Source organism: Trachurus trachurus (assembly GCF_905171665.1).
Source record: "Trachurus trachurus genome assembly, chromosome: 2".
Lineage (NCBI taxonomy): Eukaryota > Metazoa > Chordata > Actinopteri > Carangiformes > Carangidae > Trachurus > Trachurus trachurus.
The window spans coordinates 3,998,754-4,026,452 of NC_139914.1; the positions used below are offsets into that span (position 1 = coordinate 3,998,754).

Here is a 27,699-nt window from a genome sequence, read left to right on the forward strand (position 1 = left end):
TCTGGAACTGTGAGTTACTGATCTGCCTTTTGCAAAAAAAAAAAACCCAGAGTGATCAAACAAACCCAGGCTCTAATGGTCTGCGACATCGAGTTTGAACTGTATGACTTTCGTAGAAGTAATTAGGCTAAAAAGGAGCTTGCCCACACACTAACATTTAGACAGACAGCTGGTCTGACATAAAAAATAAATAAATAAACATCCCTTCTGTTACAAAGCAAACTAGCTTTTCTACCGCAGCTCTGTGCAGTCATTAGAGGGACACACACAGCTTCCATCGTTAAAACAGCATCATTACCAGGCCTTCCTTCCACAAAAGTCAACCACACAGGAAAACAGTTGACAAGTAAACACATCAAAGCTGAGCCATCTGAGTGAGAGCAGGGAGGCAGAAAGGAAACGAGGGCTGAATTTGTCGATGCCAATTCTACAACAATCCCTTTCCTCTCTTTCTTTCTTATTAGTCATTTCCAATTTTCTTCCTTCTTTCTCTCCCCCCTTTCCTCTTTCATCCCCTTCAGCAGGTCTGCTCAGTTCCAGGACAAATAGAGCAACTTGTCCCCTGCTGGACGTACTTCATTCCCTCCCCTATCCCCTCCCATCCTGCTGTGAATCAGCACCAGGGCTTGGTTTAGTCTCCTCGTGTGTGTGTCTCCCCTGAACAGCACTTATCACACTCTCATAAATAACCAGAGGGCACAGGAGTGGTATTGTTATGTTCACATCGGGTGAAGGATGTCGACCAGCTCGCGCTGTTCTGTCTGCTTATTGGAAAAGTAAAACTGAGCACAAATAGTGAGAACAATAAAGATGTTTTGACCAGCGAGGTTTAGGTGTGATGCTGAACAAAACACATCTTCTCGTCTTTTGACATGAAAGATCCCTGAACTGTGAATAATAATCTAAAAAAACAACACGTTTTCTTTACAAATCTGAGACTCCAGGGAGTTCATGATCACGTTTAGCTGAGGGCAACTGCAGCACTTTCCTCTTTATTAGAAGAGACAGAAAATTATGTTTTCCCAAATTAATTATTAATATCAACAATTCACCCCCGCGCCCCTCCAGCCACGGTTCAAGTAAATTGGCAACCTGTGAGAAACTCGATGTGCTGTGCAGGACCTCATTAAAAACCTTAATCTTAAGCCGCACGACGCCGCGCATCCTGTCGGAAAGAAATTCAATAAACACTTGTGGACTTCTCAAGGTTGGCAAAACACCTGTGGAGTCTTGTTGCACCTCGGTAGAAGAGACGGGACTCACCTCGTCCAGGCAGCGCTCATACTGCTCCCTCTGGTTCTCGTTCTCCGAGGCCAAGGTGGAATTCCGCTCCTGCAAACACACACAAACACACACAAACACATTCAATGCCAATACAGCACAAACCTCACAGGGACTTTGCTTACATTTGATACAACAAACCAACAGCGATGGAGACAGAGGCTGCAATCAAGCAGAGCTGCGGCTAAGTGGAGACTCGCCTCGCAAAGGTCATATGTCAACGCCGAGCCTGGAATCGGCGATAAAGGATTTAGAAAGAACCACGGAGGAAAAAGGTCAAGGGGACGGAAGTTATGATGCTGAACTTTGGGCCGGCAGCGAGCCATTTGGAGTTTGGACCTAATAAGGATATCTCCCCTGCTTGCCAAGCAGTGAGGCGGTGCTCTATTGATCTCTGGGTGGTTCCAATTTGTCAGGAATAGGCGCCGTATTAGGAGCTGTCAGCCGACCCCGCTTCCCTCGCCCTCTGCCCTTCTTTCGATGTAACCATGAGAAACATAATTACAAAGCAAAACATCCCAATTATAGCATTGAGGAAGAAACGCTTTCTAATTAAAGCCTGGAAGCCCAGGACATAGTCTTTGGGTGCAGATGTAATTAAAGAACGCTTGTTGTTTCTAATGTGTTGGTTTGTGAATGAGATCTCTTTTCAGGAGATTAAATACGATGGGGTTCCCTTCGTTTGTAAATCCCTGAAATCTCTTCTTTATTCCTGCAACGTTAAATAGAAATGATCACTTTCTAAAAAACAACTCAGTCAGCAGCACATCTACACAAGAGTCCTCTCGTCCAACTCAAGGATAAGATGAAGCATTATCTAAATCTCCAGTCGATAGTAACGGGATGCAATTCGAGTGGCGCACCGTTATGTCAGCGCTGTTATGAATTTCATTGCGGCTTTATTTTTTATTGTGAAGCGACAACACTGCCTGTAAATGCTGATACAAGAACTCCAATGTCATCTGGACTCACGGCTCATGCAGGGCAGTGAACAATTTGTTGATCTTTTGATACAGAACCGCACACATACAGGTCGTATACAGGAAGACACGCGTGTGGCATTTAAGTGTGTGCACTGAAACGGTGCAGAGGGATTATTTCTGGCTGCAGGTGCACATGGGAAAATGTAACACACTGATATGGGATGGCGATAAACATAGACTGAACATAGAAACTGATATTTAGGGTTCTTATTTTACAACATGTTCTCTGTTTATCTAACTATAAGTGAGACTCTTCCTGTTGCATTTTTGTAAATGCTCCTCCGTGGATTCATGTCATCGGTCATTCCTCACAAAATCTGGACATACTCATTTTGAGCTCCGGCTGCAGACTGCGGTGCGTGCCGGCCAGCCTAATGAACAGCATCGTTGGAGCTGCAGAAATGAGCAGCGGGCAGTGCTTACTTAGTGTCACTGCAATTTATGCACGGCGGCGAGGCGGTGATGTATTACCCCGGCCTTGTTTTCGCCGCTTTAGCTGGCGGTGCATCCATCACCTGCGCGGCGGAAGGGAATAAAATGGCAGATAACTTTTGATAAAGCCATTTAAAATGTAATGTTTAGGTAATGCGCTCCATCCGATGGATTACCAGGACAGGTTAACCATACTTCCTGCCAGGCTGCGAAGATAACTTACAGCTGAGGAGCAACAGGCAATTATCTGCCACTTTACTGTGATTAGGGTGTGTTTTCTCCTGTTCTTTATTCTTTCTTTCTGTATGTGTTTGTGCACAGAAAGCTTGCAAACAGTTTGAATTAATGCAGTGTTATTTCTGAGATGCAGAAACTGTCTTCACGAAGAACAGTGATGGGAATAACGGCATTACTAACGGTGCTACTTTTTTTAAGTAACAACTAATCCAAAAAGTTACTGTTTCCCCCATTATAGTGCCGTTACCGTTACTTGACCTAGGAAGTCCTGTCACAATATAAAATACACCCATTTAAGTGTTTTTTATAGACACTTTTTTTCCATCCAGTTTTTCACTAGTAGGAAAAAAGGCATTTATCTGGAACTAACTGCCTGTGCGGAGGAATAATGAGTGAGTTGGTCAGTTCCAGATAAACAGGAGGTTAGGGGGGCAAGTCTAAGTAATTTGACATTTTATTTAAAAAAGTAACACAATAAATAAAATGATTACTTTTAATACTTAAGTAACATGTCCAACACTGATGAAGAAGAAGAAGCCACATGGAGCCATGTAGGAAGGAGTGAGTAGGACTGGAGGCCAGATTTAATTAAGTCCTTTAATTAAAGAGATGTGAGAGGTGTGTGTCCAGTGGCTTGAGTGAGAAAAAAAAAAAACAATCAGTACATAAGTGTGGCTGCGCTCCCGCCTCGGCTGCTGCTGGAGGCTGCTGGTGGAGTGCAGCTTAAATCCCCGAGCGCAGAGGAAAACAAACGGAAGCTGGAGCGGAGCCGCGGGCCCCTGCAGTGGCTCTCTCAGGATGACTGTGCTCTCCAAATGAACAGGACTGGAGAATTTGATGAGCTGTCATGCTTTCAGACACACAGCCGAGCAAGGACTCTGACAACTGGCAGACGGGCTCGGCCACAAAGGATATAGCCAGGGGTGGCTGGAAAGTGTGGATGCAAAGGAAGGAAGGATGAGGGAATAAAGACGGAGCAAGCAGGAGGAAGGTAGAGGTGGAGAGAAAGGAAAAGAAAGACGAGAGCGGTGGTGGTGAAGTGGTTACCTCCAGGGCCTTCAGGCGCTCCAGAAGGAGCTTGGTTTTGTCTTTGTCTTCTTCTGCTTGGCCGGCGTCAGGATCAGCGTTCAGCAGCAGAAGCTCCGGGTCCAGCTCCACTCGAGACGCCGGCAGGGAGCCGTTCTCTTCGGGGCCGTCGTCGTGCCGCTTCTGCACTTCCTCTGAGAGTTTATCCTGACAAACACAGACAACCAGACGAGGTTAGAGGGAGGAAAGAAAAAAAAAAAACACAACTAGCAGAAGAAAAGGAAGGAGAAATTTGGCATGAGAAAACCTGAGCAGATGGGAAGAAAGCGTTGAAAAGAGAGGTATGACAAATGTTTCCAGGCTAAATGAAAAATGGGTGAGGAGCCGTGAAAGGCAGAAATTAGAGGGAAGGAGAAAGTGGAAGACGTGGAGAAGGGAGAAGGGAGAAGGGGAGAGTATCAGATGGGCAGATGGGACAACAGGGAGGCAGCTTCGACAACAGAGCTCCAAAACATCCCCTAATCCCTAATCATGTTTCACTTGTTTTCCGAAGAGTGGCAGCGACCTTGGGGCTCTCCTCTTGTCTGTGTTACGGAGATCCTCAGCCTCACTTTTTGCCCTCTCTCTCAGTGTCTTTGCCAGATATCGCTCTGTCTCTTGTGTTTTTTTTGTTGTTTTTTTTGGGCTATCTGGCATCTGCCATAATTAATACTGGTAATAACTGGCTACTAATTAGGCTGGTTCTGGCTACAGCACCGAACTGCAACAAGAAAAGACGGCGATCTTTCTCTCACACTAGAGAGATGATTCATCTATTTGCGAGGGATCTTCCTCACTGAGCTTCTACCCACCATGAAAAAAAGGTCATGGCAACAGGATAGTCACACTATTTTATTAAATAAACAACTACACATGATATAACTAGTTGCTGAATTAATACAGTATATTTATAGATGTGCTTTTTGAACTGTTGATCAAAGAAAAAGAAGATATTTATCTGTGAGCTCATGATATTTTTATGGCATTTCAAAGTCCAGTTTGGCCGGTGTTGTTGAAATGAAACAGTATCTGCCTGGAGGCATCTTGGCCTGTCTGTGTGTCTTCAGCAGTTGAGTGGTTTTCTGCTCTTGGGGGTCTTGAAAAAACATGAACCGTTTGACTAACAAACAGGAAACAGCAAAAAAAAACACATAGAGATAAGATTTAAACTTAAGTAGCAGAACAATATCTTATTCTTTGCCCAATTGATCATCTCGTGACCTCACAGATTTATATCGCGACCTCCTCATGGGGTCCCTACCCTCGACAATTCATCATAAAAAATAACTGAGAGATAAATCGATGATGAAAAAAGCCATTAGTCGCAGCTCTAAATAGATTAACTGCAAGTTTTAATTAAAACAAGTGCGGTAAAAGATTTATCCGGACTAAAGTGATTGCTCATCCCCTTAAATATCCATTAAATTTCAATTAGAGAAATATTAAAACCTGTCATTTCTTCCAGCTGGACTTACAATCGCAGTCGCACAATATTGAGCCGCACCTACAGAGCTGGAGTTTGAATGAAGCAACTGTTGCTTTTCTTCACAGGTATTCACCGGTTGGACTGTGATTTATCACCGTGCGCGTGCGTTACATCTTTCACTGCTGCCTGAGCTCTGAAAGATAATTGTCAAACTTGCAGATACCCGTGGTTAATGTGCAGGTGAGCGGCGCTGATGGATGGCTGCAGCTCTGCTTTTTATAAATCCAAAAGCTGCAGAGAAGAAGCTGCTTCTTTCTTTCTCCAAATAAGAACTGGAAATCATGTCCTTCACAGCGCTTTGTTTTCAGCTTGATCCAATCTCCTCTAAACATATATTAGGTTTTCAATCTTGCTTGATTCCATCAGACAATTGTTCTGAGGCAATACTTTATAGTCACGGTTTTCTTAGTTTGCCTTTGTTTGCCAGTAAAGGCTGCAGTTTGCTTTGAGAGGCTGCTCATCAGACGGCGTTAAAGGGCTCAGTAATAATCTCCACGGAGAGAGTCTGGAGTGGGAGAGGGGAGGGAACCTTGTCCCTCACGCTGCCCTTTCAAGTTATTGAGTCGGTCTGCTGAATACACAGAATACAGGCGTGTCTGGAGCACCTCGCTGCGTAGGAACGGAGCTGGGAATAAACACAAGGTTTACTGTACAGTATGCCTCCCGACACGTCCATTCACTGCTCATCAATGTATGTGTGAAAAGTGTACATCCATGTGAAGGACAAGACACTGAAACCATCTCACCTCCTGCAATTATTTAACTAAATGTAATTTTAAATCAGAGTTTCAGCAACTTTCACTCAAGACAAAATGCAGAAACTAGAAAGTTTTATTTGATGTGAATCTATTTATCTGCTTTAATTCTTATAAATTAGAAGATAATTAATACTCGAGCTGATCCACATGAAATTAATGGTCAGATATTAAATCAGTGCATCCAGTCAAGTGCTTCAAAAACAAAAGCCTACAGACATGGAGGCAGTGACATTTTACGGACTGAACAATTAAAAGTGTTTAGTAATAGGGAAAATCATAAAGGATGCAACCTTGGATATAAGAAAGAAGTTCATTAATTCAATTTGTATGCAAGACTGTTTTTTCTTGCTTGTATTTCTCTCTTTTGTTGACGGTGATGAAGGTATGTAGTCATTATAACGACACTTGGTATTGCACACACACTGTTCTAGTGCTGCCCTTTCCCTCTGTTCCCTGGAGGCATTCTGCTCTTGTTTCAGCTGCTGGATGTTAAACACAATAAAGTGGTGGCTGCTTTAAGGACACTGTAGTTATCTCATGCTCCTTGAGAGACATAAAGTTGCTGGATAAATACTTGAAGAGGCATTATTCTGAGGGAAAAAAAAGAAACATCACATAAAGGCAGCACATTAGGTTTGAAGCAAAACAACCTCTCTCTCTCTATGGTTACTGCTCTCAGGCAGGTGAGTGGATAACATCACACCGAGGCAGCGGCATTTCAGCTTTGCAACACCGCTGTAAACATGTCGGGCTCCAAACTGTGAGGTGCGACCCCGTGCTTCAGAGGTGCACAATGTTTCTTATCCTCACTGCCTCTGCTTAGTTCCAGCGGCTATTTCTCTTATGTAACACAGTGAGTGGTGAACGCCATCCCCTTAGCTCAGTCTGCCTTCATTCAACACTGTGGTCATCGAATACACAATTCAACAGCTCCAAAACGCTCTGGTGGACAAGTTGTGACCTGCACATTCACCACGCTATGAGATAATAACAGAACGTTACCAGGCAGAGTTGTTTTAGAGGGAAATACAGAGACTGCTTGCTGAAAAACTTCCCCCGACAGCAACGTGCATCAGCAGTTTTGCATGAATTTACCTCGAAAACAACTCTGTCTGGTAACGTTGTGTTATTATCTCATAGCGTGGTGAATGTGCAGCTCACAACTTGTCCACCAGAGCGTTGTGGAGTTGTTGGATTGTGTATTTGATGAGTTTGATGAGGAAAACCAAGAAATCCCATGAGCCTCCGTAGCGTAGCTCTGAGCAGCTCGCGGCTCTGCTCCGCTGTTGTAAAAATAGCTTGCACCAACAAATAAAGGTAACGAACCTACTCCTAAAACTATAGGGATTATGGCAATGGGCCAGTTTGCCAAAATGTTGAACTATCCCTTTAAACCAGGATATTCTTCATAACTGATAACTGGTGAATAAATAAGAGTCTGTGATTGGACGTGGTGTTTTACCTTGTAGGCCTTCATGATGTCCACTGTGTCCACGGCAGTCTGCTCCAGGACGCCCTGGTTCTGCAGCAGCGACCGCACCGTCTCTTCCATCCTGCACACAGAAGACGTCAGCGTGTTGAGTTACACATCGCATCAAAATACAGTGTGACACATGGATTTTAGATTTTTGCAGATATTTTGATGTTAACATTTGGCATTTTTGCCTTCTACACCCCCATGAACACTCATCATTAGCTTGCATAACACTGTAATATTTTAAATTCTCCTTCTGATGGTCCTCAGATAATGAAGTGAAAGCTAGAGTGAATAAAAGGGGCATTCTCTCTTGAAGTGGTCTGGGTTTCTGTAGAGCATGCTGCTCCTCAAGGTGGAGAAACACTATTGCCAACATTCAAACATTTTTTTCCATTAAATCCCCTTTAGAAAAGTGTGATTCATTCTGTGAGCGATGCAGCTTTTAAATATCTTAAATGCTGAGAATCCAGAGCCGTCAGCAGCATCAATAACCATACACAGACTCAAAGGTACCACTGTAAACATCTGAAATGGGATCTGTTTTCAGGTGGTTTTGCTATTTTATGAAATGTTTGTTTGAAACGGATCATTGCTTCCTTCAATTGTGTTTTTTTTTATACTTTCCATAAGCATGCACACACAAACACACACACAAATGGTGCCCAGAGTGAACATGAAAAGAGAATGGGTCTGAATCTATGCCAGGGACGCAAGATGGATGAGTGGTATTTTTCTGGACTGAATCCCAACTTCTGCTCAGTTCACCATGTTGGGAACAGCTTCAAGTCCAAAATGACTCGACCGAGTACAAAATGTGCAAACATAGTACTTAACTAACTTACTGTGTACGATTTTGTGGGCGTTTTGTACGCGCACGGCAGCGCGCCTGTGTCTGCTGATGGCTTGAATTAAGTGCAATCACAGCAGCAAACACCGAGCGGATGACCTTGACCTTCAAGACCGGGGTCTGCTCAAAACAATCTGTGCTTCTATTTTGTGCTGCTAACGCTGCAAGCTGCATGCAAAACAGGTGCTAGAGAGTGCATGTGAAAATGGCTCTGCCTATTTCCATCTGAATAAGACCCACATGCCATCTTTATCCCTCCAGCTACAGGGTGAACTTCGACCCTACATGGATTCACTTTCGGATTCTGTATAAAAAATAAAAAATAAATAAAAAAAAGACTAGCACAGCAGCAGATAAGCTTTGTGAGATGATCTGGGAGCCAGCTGGGATCATGTACACGGAAACGATAAGATAAAAGTGACATTCAGGAGCAGCGGTGGACGGGCAGCGACAGCCGGCTATTGTTAAAAAACCAGCAGCTTTGACGCTGTCAGGTGGGAAACATCTGAATTCAACGACACTCCTTCACAGCAAAGCTAAACTAAAGGACTCACATGATGTGGACTAATGGTTGGTTACAAACAGTTCGTGAGGGCCGTCACCTCTTTGACTCGCAACTCGTGTGTGACAGGAGGCCTGCTGCTACTTGTCAGTCCAATACAAAAACACATGAATCACATAAAGCACGAGTTTAACCAACTGCTGCAAGTCCTGCATTACACTGAGGAGCAATTAGCGCCATTAACTTGATGAAAGCCAACTCTGCTCTCGTGCCTGTGCACTCAATAAAGAGCTGTGGCCTGCAGCCGTTTAGCTTAGCTTAGCATAAAGACTGGAAACAGAGGGAAACAGCTAGCCTGGCTCTGTGCTCTGTAAATCTGCCTGACCAGCATCTCTGAGGCTCAATTATTAACTCTCTATATCCCATTACTATAATCCATAACAAAGGGAATGATTCTGTTCAACAGTAAAATGAAAAACTTTATTTAAAATATAATACGATATCTCTAATCCCAAAAATATATGTGTTCCAATACACAACACATTTCTCAGTGTCGTACTGCATATTCATACCAAACTGTGGCGTGCATATGTTTCATACAAGCTTTATTATATCATTATTTCCTGGTGGTGATTGGCTCTGGCAGCGGGTGAGAATGAGCACACGGCGCTAGCCGCACCATCTGTCCTGGCTGAGCCATAAAGCCGCCTGTAATCAGGCTGCTACATGTATAGCCGCTGAATGAACAGTCGGGGAGGCAGGCATGGCTGCAGGCGGGCGGGCAGGCGGGCAGAGCTGGTGGCAGATTGCTCCACTTCCTGCTTTAAATGCTGCCCTTAATCAGCACATCCTATAGACAGATTTGGAGTCCGGAGATGCTGACACCAGGTCAAGGACCGAGCAGACAGACATGAGCAGCATGGCAACTCGGAGTGGTAGTTCTTGGATGAAAGGGGGGGATTTGGGCAGGTGACCACCTGCAGTGAGAGCCACTGTGTCCCTTGTGTATTATCATGACACGTAGACGGGTATTTCCATAAGGATTTTGAAAAGGATTTCCACAATCCTCAGACACTCCACTGGTAATCTGGATAAAAAATATTCTGTCCACTGCACAATAATAAAGATTTTAGAGTCTTAAGTTCTGAATCTATTTCTTGATCCAATACAGATGGTGACTGGAAGATGAGGGAAGAGGAAGACTATGATCTTTGAGACTTAACTAAAAGAAACTGAAATATCTCCGTGAAAATATGGGGATATTAAACATTCAAAGTTTTAATGGTGCACTGTTGCTCTGTGCCCTGGAGGGACAGTTTCGAAACATCACAAATTGCTCTCCCGTTGCTGAAAATGCAGCAACACAAGTGAAGTGAGGTAGATGCGGGATAAATTTGTAAACGTGGGAGTTTTAAAATTAAACCTGAAATGAGAAACGGTGGAAATATCATTAGGCAAGCCACCAGATGGACTCCAAATTATTCTGATGCCGCTCGCATAAAAACATGTGCCAGATAAGCCCTCCAAGCAATCGATGGAAAATCAAATGAATGATATCAGCGTTTTGTTTTTGTATAACTTCCAGGCAAACTTCCCAGCATGCTCTGTGTTACTGGCGAGACCTCAGTGACCCTCGCATTACTAAGTGACAGTTATGGTAAGAAACACTTTGATGCCTCGGCCGGCCTGCCTCTCTGTGCCGTGGCAGCAGGAGGAGGAGGAAGGTGGGGTCTGGTTTGAGTGCTCCTGTTTTTGAGGGGTCCGTGGCATTCCTGCACACCTGAAAGAGACCCTTTGTGTTTCTAAACTGACACGCGGAGCTGCCTCGCTTTCCATATCGCTTTCATTTCAAAGCGCGCCTGTCACAGACGTGTGGCATCTCGGCCGGACAGACTTCTGAGCGCCGACGGCAGCAGCACAGCAATGAAGGACTTTGAAGTTCACTGGTGCTGAGGGGTCTGCTATACTTAACCTGGACAGAAACACAGTGAAATTCATTCTAACTTTTTTTTTTTTAATATATATATAAAACTGTATTTACCTCTCTCTTTAATCTCTTTCATTGCGGTACGACCACTGGCCAATCTTTGAGGCCTTTTCACAAAACATCAACAACAACAAACGCCTGCGAATATAACGTTTTCAGCTCGGCTGTGGAGTTTGCTTTTTCCCTCCTGAATACGAGATTCTGCCTGAGCTGCTGTTATTATCTTATTTTCACTGGGAAAATCATGAGGTGCAAAAACACAAATACGAATGGCCTTGGAAAGTTACCTCTGAGTAATCACTGTAAATCTTGCACCAACTATAAACTGCATCAACTTTTGACGCATTTATTTTCAATCAAGTCACTAACAGGTCATTAGAGAGAGAGAATTATGAGGTAATGTGGTTTCAAAAGCACAGGAAAGTGCATTAAGGTAAAAAAAAAAAAAAAAAGAAAAAAAAAAAAAAGCAGAGAGCAGGAGAAACGTCCAGCAAACAAGCCGTTAAAACAAACAGTGTCATTTGTCATTACCATAAATCCAGCTGCCTAAAACCTATTTACATGTGAAAGCGAGTGAGCTAAATGGGGATGATGGATGGAATATAACTCAGATGACGGAGCATTACTTTACATAGAAAAACAGCCTTGCTCTGTGTGAGTGTGATTAATCTCAAAGAGCTCACCAACAAGCCACTGAAAACAATCTGAGAGGGAAGGAGAGAGGGAAGGACGGGCAAATGTGTGTGTGTGCGTGCGACGTGTGTGTGTGTTTTGAAGGGGGCGTATGTGGAGATGAAAGCAAATTCTGACTTTTCCTGACCCTCACGCCGCGCGGCCTGAATTTCAAATCCTGCATTCGTCAGCAGTCCGGGAAATACAATTAAGGGTCCAATCAATTTTCATCAGAGGTCTGATGATCTCCAGGCCATCACTCCGCTCTCCTTGTCGCGAAACATGCACACACACACACACACACACACACGCATACGGAGAACACACACATGCTGCCTCCGGCTTTGATATGGCAGTGAACCGTAGAGGTGAACAAAAGCGGCGCATCATCATTCAGGACACAATAAAAGGTGAAATGCTGCGTGTTGTCACATGCTGCTACCTTCTTCTTAATGATTTAACCGTCAGAAGTCACAGTGACATCAAAACCAAGGATGTATTCCTATTCACTGAAACTGCTCTTGAGATTTCAATGATAAATTCCTTCACAGACCAGAAAACTATGAAAAGACTCAACAAACTAACAATGTTTGCTGAAAAACTCACCCCATCTTGACTTTCTCTCCATTTTTAACGCCGCCGTTTTTCCTGAAAAGCGCCAGAAAAACCGTGCAGACGTCCCTGAGCTCCATATGCAGAGACATCCGAGTGCTCTCCGCTCTCACAGCTCTATAATGTGACCCAGACACTAGCGCTGAAATGTGGGTCTCTAGGCTAAAATAGGCCATGCAGTCATCACATAAGCCTGAGTGCTTTTCGCTCAATCGGCCGACGGCGCGGTCGGCTCCTGCGGCCCGGGTCACCCAGCCGGTCCTGACAGCGGATCTTCTGTTCTCATTTTCTACTTGCCGTGTCTCCGGCGTGTCATTATCCCACACTGGCCCTGTGCAAAGACAGTGATCTGGCAGGCAAAGACTTTCCCATATGTCCCATGTTAAGCCCTCTCCAAAGGAGAAGGGCCCCCCCGCTGAGAGGCAAGCAGGCCGTTAGTCTCGGATCAGACGGGGGAATCAGGGATGGGTTTGTCGAGATGAAGCGCGCCTAAGGACAAGGACAAGGATCCCCCCCTGTTTTGCCGGCCAGCGAGTGCATGTGTGGCTACGTTTGTGTGTGCATGCACTCGTGTTGGTGCTTAAGAGGCTTTTGGCTTCACTAAAATCAACACTTTCCGTGCAAATGCCAGGACAGTCGCTGTGTGATCAGAGATCTCCCCCCCGCGTGCCGTCTCACATTTCCAGCTTGTTGTTCTCGGCGGTTCTTGCTCTGCGTGTGGCGCTTTTCATTAACGCAGTTTTTGGATGCACGTTTATTTCGGTCGCCGATCTCCTTGCCAGTGGCCGCCCACGTGTTTTCACAGCTCGGACCGAGCGGGAGCTGCTGCACGGTTGGGTGTCTGTGCTGCCGGTGTTCATTGGCAGCGGCGTAGTAAGTACCAACTGAATTAAAAATAAAAAAAATCCTTCAATGATTCACTGATTTTCCCACGGCAAATTGAAAATAAGGATAAGATCCTAACACCCTTGATGACTTGTTTAAGCTTCAGCCACAGAAAAAGAAACAAAATAAAACGAACCTCTCAACAAGAGAGAAGCTCTGAGCTCCTAAATGAAGAGAAAAAGAGCAGAAATAAGTGGAGATGTTTCTGCTTCTCTCCGTCTGTCTCTGCTCACACTCTCACTTTATCAGCGCTGTCAGGGGCTCAGGTTGACCGAGACCCCTTAATCAGATTTGACCGGTGAACAATTGGAAAATCCTATTGCTGCTGAAATGATAGGGAGAACAATCACCTGGTTGTGCTGCCGAATCGAGGCCATCGGGGGCCCTTGCGTGACTGCTGCATCGATGGCTACAATCGCCTTATCGGACCTCGGTGCGCCTCAGCAAAACTGTCCATTTTGGCACAAAATTATTCCATTCTTCTTCTCAGACTCCTTTCCAGAAAATCACTTTTGTGCGCCCACCGGGTGATTGCCTGGCTTAACCCGACGCTAAGCCACTCTTATCCTCTTAGAGCTGTTTTGCGGGAAAACATGCAAGGAGACCCTTTTTCTTAGTCGTGACCTAAATGAGTGAGAGGAACAAACTCCCTGGAACTTAACTGGACACTTTTGGGTGAGAGGTTTGGTCCGGTTTGGAGCCTGGAGGACGGTCCGGAGCTGTAAAAGTCGTGCACATCAGTCATGCATGTTACAACGGGGTAGCATTACAAAGGTCCTCACCCTTGCGACCGCTGACTCTCGCCAGCGACCTTTTAACCTTATCAACAAGACACACATGCCGGAGAAAAAGAGATCAAGAGGGGAGCATTTAGTATTTTCTAACAGTCATATTTCATTCCTTCATGTGTTGACCAACTGCTGTGAAAAGAAGAATTCTTTGGCACTTAAATGATTCATATAGATACTTAGGTTTTGTTTTTATACCTATATATTATACCTATATGTTAGAAATGCATTGAAACCACCAAACATGATTACCCCTGCAGCAAGAGCCGAGAGGCCGTGACTGAGGACTGCTCTGTAAGGGGTGTAAATTAAAAAAGGACCTATGGCGGGAACCAGATTTGGGTTCTTCCACGCTACATTTGGAAGGATTTAGAGTTGCAAAGTCACGACGAGCCGTTCACCTCTGGCCAAAGGAAGCAGTTAGCAATGAGGAAGCCATTGAATCCTCAAGAGCGTGTCACCGGGAGTCGTCTCTCTCCCCGCAAAAAAAAACGCGATCCGGGGCATGTGCGTCCCACATGTGAGACGGAGACAAGAGGAAGACATCCCAGTGGGGGAGCCTCAGTCACGATGACAGCCTGGAGTCCATTACTTTACACCGGGAGCTGCATTTCCTGCTAAGATGGGCCATTTGGGAGCTGAGAGGGGTCGAGTAGGAGCCGGGTCAGGACGGAGACAGAGCTGGGGGGGAGGATGATGCTTTGATTTTACTCTGACACTGCTTCTGTCTCTGTCTTCGGTGCAATAAAGGTTGAAGGAATAGAGTGTCGAAGCGTTTTAAACAAGCAGCAAAATCTGCTCTGTTCCCTTTAGACAGAAAAGACTAATTGGGACCCCCGACCATGTCTGATAAATAATTGCTCACTACTACAGCAAACAGGGTTCAATTTTCACTTCTGTGGTGGCAACAGGGACCTCGAAGTGGTGAGCAGAAGTGAGTGGAAGATATTTTCGGTTTAAACGTCCTGTTATCGTTCAAGATTCACTTTGTAAAACGCAACACATGTAGCATACATAAGAGCCGCCCCTGCGTATATGTGTCAGGCAGAGCAGCTGCCAGACAATCAAATCTATACTGCGGCCATGAGGTCAGTTTGAATTACATGCTGTTTGGCTTCGGGCAACAATCTGTGAAGCACCAGCATCACGAGCCGGAGAGAGAGCTCTCGTGACGCGTGGACGGATGCCCTACTTCCGCGGAAAAGCTTGTAATCTGACCTCTTTCAGAACGCCTTTAAACATCATAACCGGCATGTTTAATCCAAGGCCAGAGTTGTAGAGTGTTTGGTGTGTGTGTGTGTTTGTGATTGTCCGACAGAGTTACAAGCAAGTAAACGGGCTGCACTTTGACACGGCGGCTCAGCGTGGTGCTCGGAGAGTGAGGGGATCGTGTGCTCTGGAGAAAAATAAAAGATGAAAAAAAAAAAAGGATGATTGATACTGAAGCGAGTGATGGAGGAGAATAAGCCAAATTAAGTCCAATCAGATGTAATTTGAGGCTCAAATTTGGGAGTTAAAGAGCAGGGCTGGAATGGACCAATAAATCTAAATACGAGGTGCTCCCAAAATAGTCCAGACACCTATTATCTATTTAACAGTCCTTGTCCCCGTCGAGCAGGAGCAAGGAAGTGACTTCAAAAGACTGACCCCCCTCCATCCCCTGTTAATGACCCCAGATGTGTCGTCTTGAACAGGGGCCTGATTCATCTGGCTAAAACCCTGCAGCTGCCGGGGGTCCGCCAAATTAAAACACTCGGGCCAGGTGTGGCTGGATGCTTGGATGATTAGAAGAGAGGGCATTGATCTGCAAACAGAGTGCAATCACTCAGCTTCCCTCTCAGAGTGTATTAGCCGTTTGCCGGTCCAGCTGTAAGCGCGCTGGTAATGAGAGTAGCACATGAATGCATACACACACACACACACACACACACATGGATGCAAACTCCAGTTCTGAAACTTTACTCTGCGGACCGTGGCAGGATCTCAACCTGAGCGTGACTGTCCAAACAACACGTCCAGACTTGAAAAGTGCTGCCATTCCTGCCTGTTTACATCATCCTGCCTCACACACACACACACACACACACACACATATGCGCGCATGGTATACACACACATGTTCTGAGTAATGTGCAGAAAAGAATACGCTGCGGAGCCATAAATCTGCAGGCGGCAGTCGTCGGCGGCTGTTGTTGTTGTTAGTCCAGCCGTAAGTCTCCCACGTCCTGCCACGAAGAGGGCCTTCCAGGCGGCCATGACTCAAAGTCAAGCGGACTGCTGGGTCGGCATGGAAACGCCCCCGCGGTTGTGCAGATGAGCGCACGACGTGTGTTCTGGGTGACAATGACTGCGGTGATACAGAGGCCAGGTGATATTTACATCCAAGGAAAACCGGTTTACGGGGAGAACAAAAAGCAGCAAACAACAAGTCGGAGGATAAGGAAGTAGGACGAAGATACCGGAGCGTGTGAGCAGACTGGGAAACAGCAATCAACAAAAGGCCTCTCCTTTTCCCTTTCTAGAAGCGTCTAATCTCCACCACGGGCGGAGGAACCACTACAATAAAGTCTTTAAGAGGATGAGCATGGAAAGCAAAACAAAACACATAACAGCCGAGCGAGACCGAGCAAACAGCGAAAACGCAGTGAAAGGCGGGAGAAAAGTCAAGTCGGTCCGGTCGGTCTTGAGTCAAAGTCAAAGCGCCACTTGCACTTCTGGTGGTTACCTGGAAACTGCCTCCCTCATCTTCATCATCCTGAGGTCATCCTGTCCTGAGTGGGAAGGGGCGGGGATCTTCCTTGTGGGTTCGTTATCCAAATGCACTCTGCGTTATTTCATTCATGAAGAAGTGTTGCTCCTGGCGACCCCTCCTCCCCATGCATCCATCCATCCTTCTCCTTTTAAATGTCTTGCCCATATGGGGGGCTTTGGGCCGAGGAGGCTGGAGTCTCCCACTAATCCGCAGCAGTTTAATGACGGCAGGCCTCGCTAGTGGTGGTGAAGCCTTCGGGGTGGGGGGGGGTTGACCCAAGTCAGGAGGGGGCCGGGCATGTGACCCACACCCAGCTAAGAGCCCAACTGGTGGGGGGAGGGTGTGTGTGGTCAGTCAGTCACTTGAGGAATGTAGACTTTCTGATCTCAGCCGTGAAAACAGGCAAATTGAACTTTTTGATTTTTTTTTTTTTTTTTTGTGTAGGTGAAAGCAGAAGAGAAAAGCTTGCTGTTCCACTTTTAGGAGATTTCTGCCTTACATTCAAGCCTTGCCAAAAAAAGTGTAAGTAAGAGTTACTGGGCACACACACACACACATAACACACACACATATACACACACAAACAAAGGCTGTAAGAAGCTGAGAATCCCCAGAGTGCGTCTGGCTCCAGGAGCAGCCGTCTGATCTTTCCTGCTTCGCCGTGGATACGCCTGTTTGTTCTCGTGTGTGTGATACTGTAAAGTGCAACTCTAACAAGCATCTCATTACCTTTTTTGTCTCGTTTCATCACACAACACCTCTTGTCTGCCGGTGCGACAAATCATAAAAAGCGAGCGAGCGAGCGAGCTCCGCAAAGAAAGGCGTTTAGCTAAATCTGACTCTATTTTTGGCAGAGTTTGGGGGAAAAAATCCATTTAAAGCGCTCATTTGCATAATGTTTGATATCTTAGCTATAACATTGCTGGCTGGCTTTTATCATTCCGATTGATACGCCCCGTTTTCAGCCCTGATTTCACTCCCATCTTCCCGATTCCGAGCACAACCTCAATTAATTAGCAATACGCAAATCAATTGTTGCCTGAGGGTCAAACAGATTCCAGTCTATTTAAAAAGATTGGACGTCCACTTAACATGATTTGCTGGTGTTATCTGGGAAGACACATTGATGAACTGAGGTTTCTATTCCCCTAATGCGGCAACAAATAACGAGCCTAAATCAATCGGGAGATATGGATGGAGGTCTCGCCGGGAGGAGAGGCCGATGCTCGTCGTCAGGGAGCAAGCACACGCATGTGAAGCTGTGCGCATGCGACCTGTAAGCCAATAACTGGAAAACAGCAGACGCATGCGGGGCAAAGGTCCAGGGGAAGACACTTGTCGGTAGCCTGGTGACCGAGTTATCTTGTTGTTTTTTTTCTTTCACTGGCTTGTAAGTCGCTAATTAAAGTGACCACACTGATGTCCCATCTGCCACCGGGGCACGGCGCCACTGATTATTGGCTGCCATGGAAGAATGTTAATCCACTGAAGGGCCAGGTACGAGTAAACACACTCCACACACACACACACACACACACACACACACACACACACACACACACACACACACATACACATACACACACACACACATACACATTGGCAGCTTGCACAGAGGGCTGGCCCCGGTGCGACTCGCTCATTCACATTCAGATAAGCGCTCAGCAATGCTTACACAAAGATTAAGACTTTGACAGTGAGTCTGAAATCCTGTTAGCGTGTTTGTGTGGAGGTGGAAGTGGAGGTGGAGGGGGGAGAGAGAGATATCTGCGCGGCTTGTGGAGGAAGAGGAGGGAAAAAAAGCGGCTGAACCTCGGCGTTCCCACCGGAGAGCCGCGGAGCCACTGCGCAGGAAATTACAGCAATCCAGTATGATGACAATGAGCGCTGCGGAGGAACCCGTCTGGCACCCAATGAGAACCATCCATCTGCGCGACCTCTGCCACGGCGACAAATTCATCTGTCTCTGTAGGGACCTATGCAGGACCCAATCAGGGATAAGCTTTATATATTTCCCTCCTAATAGAATTGCAGCACTTTCTCTTGCTCTGGCTGCAAGACATCCTGACTCTCATATGGCTCCTTTACTAATTCACCGCTACATCTGCCCCCCCCCCCCCCCCCCCCCCCCCTTTAAGAGGCTCACTCTGCTGTATCTCCCCGCATAGCTTCACATTTTCCTGGCAATGTATGTGGAGAACATAAAAAGGTCAAACCGGGTGATGTTATGTCTGATCCTGCACTCCAACACAAGGCATGGTGGAATATAGAATTGATTCAGACAAGTTTATGCAGGATTTGGTGATTTATGCACCTGAGACTGCACAGAAAGTTATGCTATACCTCTCTATGCACTATAATATTCAATGCCATGTCTGTATGAGAGATACTAACATTCAAAACAAATGAAAATGGACTAAAAATGCGACAAAGTGAGACTAAAGGACCCTTGAGCAAGGTGCTTAACTCCTGCTAAGCTGCATCCAGCAGCTCTAAGGTGTAAACTGCCCAAATGCAATTGTGGGTTTTGCTTTTCTAAAATCGATGTGAGACAGTCGAACATAAGTGAGAAACTCCGTCGAGCTTAATTCAGAGGCAACAATGGAACATTTTAAATATGTGATAAATCTTTGGAATGGCTCTTAAATATTTTATTCTTCCCCTGGCGGCGACTCTGCCCTCATCTGCACTATAACACTGGGACCATTAAAAACGTACAGGATTTTCTCCACCAACTTAATGAGAAGATAAGCAGGCAATGTGAAATCCTCTTTTTTTTTTTTTGCATAAGAAAAGTACTGAATGCCTATCGCCTAATTACAGCATCAACTCAGCTCCGACTCTTGATTTGCCGTCACACCTCAGCGGCTGTGAGTTGGAGGACGAGTTTCGCGAAAATGGATGTTAAGTTATGACAAGAGCCTTGTTTCAACGGTATAACTGCACTTCTTCCACATGCAGCTGAGGGAACCTATCACCCTCATCTGTCTGCTGATGACAAGGTCAAGCGGCCGAGAGAAATAATGCACAGGTAAAAAAAAAACGGCCAGGCCAGAGAAATGAAGAAATAGAAGAAGCAGTGGGGACGTGATATCGATTTTGCAGGGGGTTTTTGTGCTGATTGCAGGAAATTGCTCAGAAAAATCAATGACTTTCACTAAGATGTGTAGCAGCTGGAACAACCTGTTTGATTTAGCCACAATTTATTATTCCAAGTTTGTTCCAAGTTGTTTTAATTAAATCCACTTCTGATCTTGATTTTTCATTCTAGCAGGCCTTTGGACGTCCAATGCTGTGAAGTTTACTCACATCTTTCATATTAGTGTCTCAAAACTATTTCTTTGTGAAATATTAGTATTTTCAAGTTGTCTTATATGTGAATTCACATTTCTTCAGTAAAATATATGAAATTATGTAATTGCATCATTTCCGTCAAAATCTTAACTGTACACAAACAGATGGGCTGATCAAACCTGGCAACCGCAATGAATTTAGGAAGAAAATGATAATATCCAATGTCTTTTACCTGGAGAATTGTTGCTGCAGTGAAACCATCTGCGCCCGTCCCAGCTCGGACTCCTCCGTCACTTCCCGGAGACGCTTCTCGCTCTCCAGTCGCAGGCGTCGCTCTTCCTCTAGCTCGTGGATCAGCTTTTCTCGCTGCGGACACAAAAAAAACGAGAGTGATGATCTCTCTTGGGCTTGCGGCTTTGACGGCTCAAAAGATCAACCTCATCATCCCTAAGTCATATGCCATATTTATGCTCCTTGAGACCGTGACAGCTGTCATGATGTCATGTTGCTGCTGACCCTGACCTCTGACCCTGACCTTGAGAATGAAAACAGAATATTTCAACTTTAAGATCATAAAACCATCGGCAATAAAAGCTGCACAAAGAACTTTTGTCTAATAACTTAAAACCAATCAAAAGCTGGACATTTTTTTAATGCTGTTGGGGTGTTGCGATGACATTTAAGCTTCCAGACCGGCATGACTTCCTCTAGTTTGTTGTTTCTTTCTTTCTTAATGAAGCTCCCCTTCCTTCTGCTGCTGTGGCACAAAGTTCACACTAAATGTCAAACAGGCCTGGTGTCCGACGCCTCCGTCTTCCTCTGCGCTCTTGTTTTTTTTGTTTCATTGGGGTTCAGTGCTGTGCCGCCACATTGAGTTTGAATATTTATGGAATCAGGGTCCTTTCACGCTTACTGCTGGAAACATGCAGGATACTCAAATTGTCACAAATGGCAGCGGAGCTATGAATATCTTGTTTACCACCACAGCAGCCATCCCTTCTCTCCTCCCTACATACAAACTGTTCCCTTGCATGTTTTATTTATTTTTACTGTGCTGTTGCTTGGTAACTTTGCAGAAAGAGAATTTTAAAAGTTGTTTTTTTGTGTGTGTATGTGACTAGATGTGACCTCACTCGACTCAACTGTTGATAGATTTAGATTTTTTTTTTTTTTTTGATTTAGAAGCCAAAGCTCATCAGTGAGACACAGGTGGTACAGCTGAAGAGGGTCACGCCAAGCCATCGTCGCCTTTCATTCCTTTCCACATCCTTCATTTTAATTCCGTCCGCAGCAAAGTATTCTGGGTGTTTCCTCTGAAGATTTGTTTGCAAATGGTAGTTAACCCCTTCTTCTTCACGGGGGAACTTTCAAAGTCTGTGCTGCGTAAGGTCTCGGCAGATCACACGGTCATTTTTATCTGTCCCTTTCCACCAGAGACAATTCAAAAATGAAAGCTCCTCTTTCAGTTTTTAATTGGATTCTTCTCTTTTCTGATGGCCTCAGCCATCTGCTCCCAAAAGAGAGAACCATCATCGCCTAAAAACCCGACTTCAAAGACCCCGGCCTCGTGCTAGCACACTCTCCGCTTGGAGGGGGTGAAATTTTGGCACTGCCGAGTGAGTTTTCGCAGCCACGAAGTTGTGGAGAAGCTTTGAGGAACCGCTACCGGCAAGACTGAGGGTTTCAGCTGACGGAGCTGAACTAGCGAGGATCATTCTATTAGTTTTGCAAGTCTCTCCACAAAGCCTGGCGTCACCCCTCGCTGACAATTTATGACAAAGCAATTGGCTGAGTTTTCTTAGCTGAAAAGTTTTTAAGTGATCGACCAGCTGTCGCAAATCTTGTCAGGAGTGTCAGCTAAAAATATAAAGATTGTTAAATAACTGCAAAGTGGGTTCCAGGCCAAAAAAAGACTAACTGGACTGTCATTGGGACAAAGAATGGGGGGAAAAAAGTTTCCACTGCTGCAAAGCAAGGTGCAGCTTTTGCTGAATAAGAGATTTGAATGTGAGGTGCACTTTATCTTATTTGTTTGGCCCAATAAAGAGCAGACGTTGGCTGCAGACGTTTATGTTATTACGGCTATAATGGTGTCTGCAAAGAAGACGAGTCACTCTCTGGCTGTAAATTCAGAGGGGGATTATCCTGTTAGTCCTCGAGTTAAAGATGATACATCATCATCAGCCTTGATGTCTGCAGAGGCTTTGGAGAGAAGTCTGTGGTGCCTGTTCAGCAGACAATGCAGAATGACTCTCTTTTTTTCTCACTCCAGAGCTAAACTCTCTCCGGTGTGTGGCTGCAGACACGTCGAGGTGTTATGGGGACATCTTGTGGTGTAAAAGCATAAGAAAAATACTGACTGGGCAAAAAAAAAAAAATCTTTCCCTTTGTTTGGTGCATAGACAAAACATCCTCGATATGTTTGTCTTTCCATTGAGTGTGTCATTACCATCTGCGGCTCTGATTTAACACTATGACATTAAACCAAACAAGGAGGAAAAATGTCAAAACAACTGGGAAAGCGCGCCTGTAAATCACGTAAGATTTTCCAAAATTGTTATTTTTACCGTGACCATACTGTCTCGAGTGCAACCAATAAACAACCATATTTCACTATATTGTCACTTGGCAGGAATTCTGTCGCAAAAGCAGATTTTAAGTGGGTGAATCAGCCGGGAGAGAGAGAATATTAAACCCAAGTCACCATTAAAACCAGTTCTGGTCCTCTCAGTGGCCATAAATCCATGGCTACTATGCGGAGCGGCTCTTTACACAACAGGGAGGCTCCCCCCTGTCAGGAGTAATGGCCACTGTAAATCCAGTTATACAGAAGCATAAAGTAGTACACCCCCCTGCCAAGAGCTGGACCTACAGTATATATCTGGACAGAAACCAACAACTCTCTGGCTCCTTCTCACCCTCTTTCTTTTGAGGAAAATGGGTCAAGAGATGCAAAAACACGAAATGGAAAGCTTGGATTTCTTCATCCGTACATCATGTTGTAAGCCCAATATTTACTTACATGGCAAAGTGCAAGGAAACATTTTTTTTCTCTCCTTAAGTAACGCGGATAGAAGCGATTTTAACGACGCAAGTGTGGCGTAAAGGCCGCTAATTACAAATTCAACCTCCAAGTGTCTTATTAGTTTAGCTGAATTTCACCTCAATGCAAACAAGCACAAAGGCCTTTTCTTTGGCTGCACCACGTGTAATAATATGCACGGTATTGTTCAGCGAGTTGGCCTTGATTCTCACAGAAGTGCAGTAGCTTTAGTCTTGATTTTTTTTTTTGTTGCCCACATGGCCTAACTAACGCCCCAGGCATAAACCACCGACCACTATGTGTCTGCTGACAGAGTCTTGCCAACAACCTCAATAACAACACAGGATTTATAGTCTGTGTTCTAGTAAAAGGGCCTCTATTGCTTTTGTTCAATATATAATTTCAGCAATTTAACAAGGCTCGAGGCCATTAAATCAAACATTACCATATCTTTATGTGGCCAGAAATCCCGAGCAATACATTACGGTTTTTCTGGGTTGAAATGTTTATTGTCTGCAGCAACTTCATGGCTTTTTTTTTTCTGCAGTAAAGAGTATGCTAATTGAAAGCATATTCTTTAATAAGCCTTAGCTACAAAGGCAACACCAAGGCCTTTCAGAATGGCTTCTTAGGACACCTCAAAGTCAACACTGAGATGGCATGGGATGAAAACACGCTTGGCAACTTTGTGTGAGAACATTTACTTTAGTTAATCCGACGACTCAGGAGATAATCCTCTCGCTTGACTGCCTGTCATGGCCCCTGGATGAATGAGGCGCACTACCGCCGTTCCCCTGTGGAGGGCAACGTTTTCCTGGGATAAAAACTGCGGCGGTGGCAGCAGCTCCAACAAAGCCCGGCTCTATCAAACAATAACAACGGCTGGGGGAGAAAAAAAAAGCAATATCAAATGGAATGAGCCAAGTAATCTATAAAATGGCCCTGGCAGGATTTTATACCGGCCCGCAGAGCCATATATCTGAAACAAACCCAGATTGGGTGTTTCAGGATTAAATTTGACCTCTGTCACAGACGAGGCCGGTTTCATTTCCTGGTTGATAAAAACTGTATCCATCTGGATATGGCAGAATTTATCACCATCAACATGTATAGCTTTAGATTGAATGGGCCGAGATATGCTATTGATTTCAATACTCTAAATGAACAATGAAGGATAAAAACAAACAGCAAACACTTCATCTATGTGTTGTTGTGTGTTGTGTGTTTGCAGCATACATTACATTACATTAGTTTCTCCTGCAGCTCATAGTGCTTCATCCTTGTTTCTGCCATAGAGACTCATATGTCTTAAATTGTATTAGATGCAGTGGAGCCCAGAATGAAGCCTGGCTCTGTAATTGGACAGCATTAGATGGTAATGGTATTCATCCGAGCTGAATTACTAGAAGGCCCCGAACCCCCCTGATACCCTCCAAGATCCGCAGAGGACTCTAAATTAATTAGAGACCTCTGCCTCTCCTTGTTGTGCCTGCAATTCTGTCTGCCATAAAAGAAAAGCTGCAGTTGCAATGTTATCAGGTTAAGTGCATGTGAGCAAGCGGCGGCGGCGGCTACTGCGTCTGTGCTTCTGTAGGATGCCCATCTGCGACTGTATATGCCTGTGCATTAATGTAGAGTTTGGGGGTACAGTTCAGGGGGCTCATAATCTCTTCATTACACAGAACCCCCCCATACACACACACACACACACACAGTTGGAGCTCTTTGCCTAATCAAAGGGCCGGGAGCGGATCTCTGGCTGGCTGCTAAAGCAAACATCAGGGACACAATACACCATGCAGGTTCTTCATTCATAAATAAAACATGCAACTAGGGGCTGTTTGTGTGTATGTGGCGCAAGAAGTGTGTGCGTGCGCGTGTGTGTGTGCTCATCAGCAAGACTGGAGTCAAATGAAAGTGTAACATGAAGACGGTTGGCTGCCACAGAGAGTAAAAACGTGTTTGAAAGGTCAGATAGGCAACACTAAAAACTAATCAATCATTACATATGTCATTAAGATGAACGCCTTCAAAATAAAAGTCTTTATGTTGCAGAGATTAAAAATAAAGAGAAAAAAGGCCTTTAAATTAAATATCACTCAGTGTTCAGTGGTTTAATTATGGCGTCTGACAAAGATCTCAAAGCATAATTAAAAAGACGGGGAAGTGTGTGTGTGTGTGTGTTTCTGTTTCAAAGCAGCATATGTTTTCTGAGATGACTTGTTATAGAAATACGGTCGAGTCTAAACACTGTTTTATTCACTCAAAATCTGCGTCCCGTGTCCCCCAGGGCTCCATCAATTCAATTATCATGGAGAGCCACTACATTAGAGTGTAGCTGCACTTCTCCCTTACACAGCCGCCGGCACTATAGCAAATAATACACACACACCCCAGGAATATGCTAAATCATATGAGTGGCCCATTTATCATTGCCAAGGGAGCCCACACCCACCCCCCCACCTCACCCACGCACTCCCCGAGTCATTCAGTCACACACTCTGGAGAGAGGGTGAAAGGGACGGTGTGGAGATGCGATTTGAGCCTGGCTGTCAGCGCCCGTCACCCCCGGTGAATGTGCTTGAGCGCTGGGGGAGACCCCATCTTGCCCGACCCCCCCCCCCTGTCCGCGGCTGATAAGGCCAATCTGCGGAGACAGCACCTGAGTCCCCGAACCTCCACGCTGTCACACGTTCTCCAAACAGCTGTCAGAAACACTCTATGAAGGTCCCTCAGCGCTGGTGGAGCTATACCGTGAGGACTGAGCCCCTTTTTCCTTTTTCCCCCCTTGTCTTTTAGAGCTGGACCCCCCCTGGAACGACTCCTTTATCTGCTGGAAGCACGCTGCAAAAAGATGTCTATCTGAAAGGTGTGTTTAGCACGGTAGTTTAAATATCAATAAATCACTGTCAAAGTTTGGATACCTCACACTAATTACCACACACTGGATTTTTCCCAGGAAGAACACAACTCAGAGGTTCCTGTGTTAAACGGATAGTTCAACATTTTGGCAAATCCGCCTATTGGCATTACCTTTAATTGTCAGTGCAAGTTGTTCACAAGAGGACAACTTGTCCACCAGAGCGTTTTGGAGGTGTTGGATTGTGTATTTGATGAGTTTTGAGGGAAAGGCGAAAGTACTGTTCGCCTCCAGCTCGCATCTCTGCCCCGCTGATCTAAAACAGCATGCACCGACAATTAAAGGTAATGAACCTACCCCTATAGGGATTATGGCAATTGGTGAATTTGCCAAAATGTTGAACTATCCCTTTAAACATACAACTCCCAGTCAATACAACAGCTCAGTTGTTTACTTTAAATAATGTAGGCGACATGACTTCTAACTTGTTTTCCCTGTGTAAATGACTAATTTGTCTCTTGTTACATCAAGTCTGAGTCAAAAATACATTTGTATCAAGATGTTTGTTTTCTCTTTTCGGTAAAAAAAGGTTTTGCAATCTAATCCAATCTCGAGGATTTGATTAAACACCCTGTCGTAACTAAACCCCGCGGAAATATTTCACATTTCCAGAAGCTCAAGATTAACTGCTGTTTCGCTGTGACCTCAAATTGTTAGATACAAATCAAATCAAATCCGTATTTAGCACGATGTAAGTTTCCTCTCGAACAGCTGAAGCAATCTGCCTTTTAAATACCGTGCAGCCCCGGCGGCCTTTCATTCTTCTCATAACATCACCTGAGATATTTTTGCTCTACAAGGCCATTCACAACCTCAGACTGTGACCACTTACAATATAAACAGCACATGAGCCTGAAATAGCAGGTTTCCTCTCAGAAAGTGAATCAGCAACACGGTGATATGAGCTCAGTGAAACCACCTCGACCCCACCGGCTCTAATATCTCATCCGTCGTGAGGACAAAGACTGAACCAGTAGCTGCCGAACGCTCGGTTACAGATCTGCAGACTGTAGCGGCAGAAGAATCTGTTTTCGTGGACAGAAATAGCTGATTCTTATTATGGCTCCAGGGGTTATTTTCTCATTCTGTGCCATCCGCTTCCCACTTTATATTCACAGATGCGGCGGCTCTCTTCTTATCTTAACTTCATTTTCTACATGAAATGCTCGGGAGACATCTGATTTTTAAATGAGTAAGCAACACTGTTAAGTGAAGTTCAAGCAAAAGACAATTCTCTTATCATGAGGACATCCAACGTTGTAAATTAATCAGCCCCAACATCCAGGGAAATAAGTGTGTGAATCTACTGTATGAGTAGTGCGGCTTGTATCTGTTTAAGCTCAGATATCACAGAGCGTCCACGAAAACCCAAAGAAAAATAAAGCCCGTTTCTGTCAAAGCCAGATCGTTTATTTTCACATGTTGTTTAGACAGCCGTTTCCAGTGGTCATAATCTTACCTAACAGTTTTAAATGCCTTTTTAATGGAGAGCCCGCCCCCCCTCAAAGCGCTGCGTTTACAAGGCTGCATATAGACTCCTGTTTTCTCTGTTTTGGGCCCTGACAGGAAACCCAGCATCCTGCCCCTGACGGACTTAGATTGCACTTTTCGGAGTGGCATCAAAAGGGAGAGAGCGGGCCCTGCCCTGCGCCACGCCTCTGGGTTTGGGGTGTGAGGA

At 45.0% G+C, this 27,699-nt stretch overlaps 1 protein-coding gene across 1 annotated transcript in view; it reads right to left on the reverse strand.

Moving 5' to 3' along the window:
• Positions 1-27,699, reverse strand: part of LOC311000213 (nck-associated protein 5-like) — a gene marked incomplete at its 5' end in the record, with an annotated part of 121,476 nt that overhangs the window by 25,973 nt on the left and 67,804 nt on the right. The window contains 4 exons of the mRNA XM_083990866.1: positions 1,264-1,332; positions 3,981-4,166; positions 7,705-7,795; positions 20,291-20,424. Of these exons, the coding sequence (XP_083846992.1) occupies positions 1,264-1,332; positions 3,981-4,166; positions 7,705-7,795; positions 20,291-20,424 (480 nt within the window). The remainder of the gene's footprint in view (positions 1-1,263; positions 1,333-3,980; positions 4,167-7,704; positions 7,796-20,290; positions 20,425-27,699) is intronic.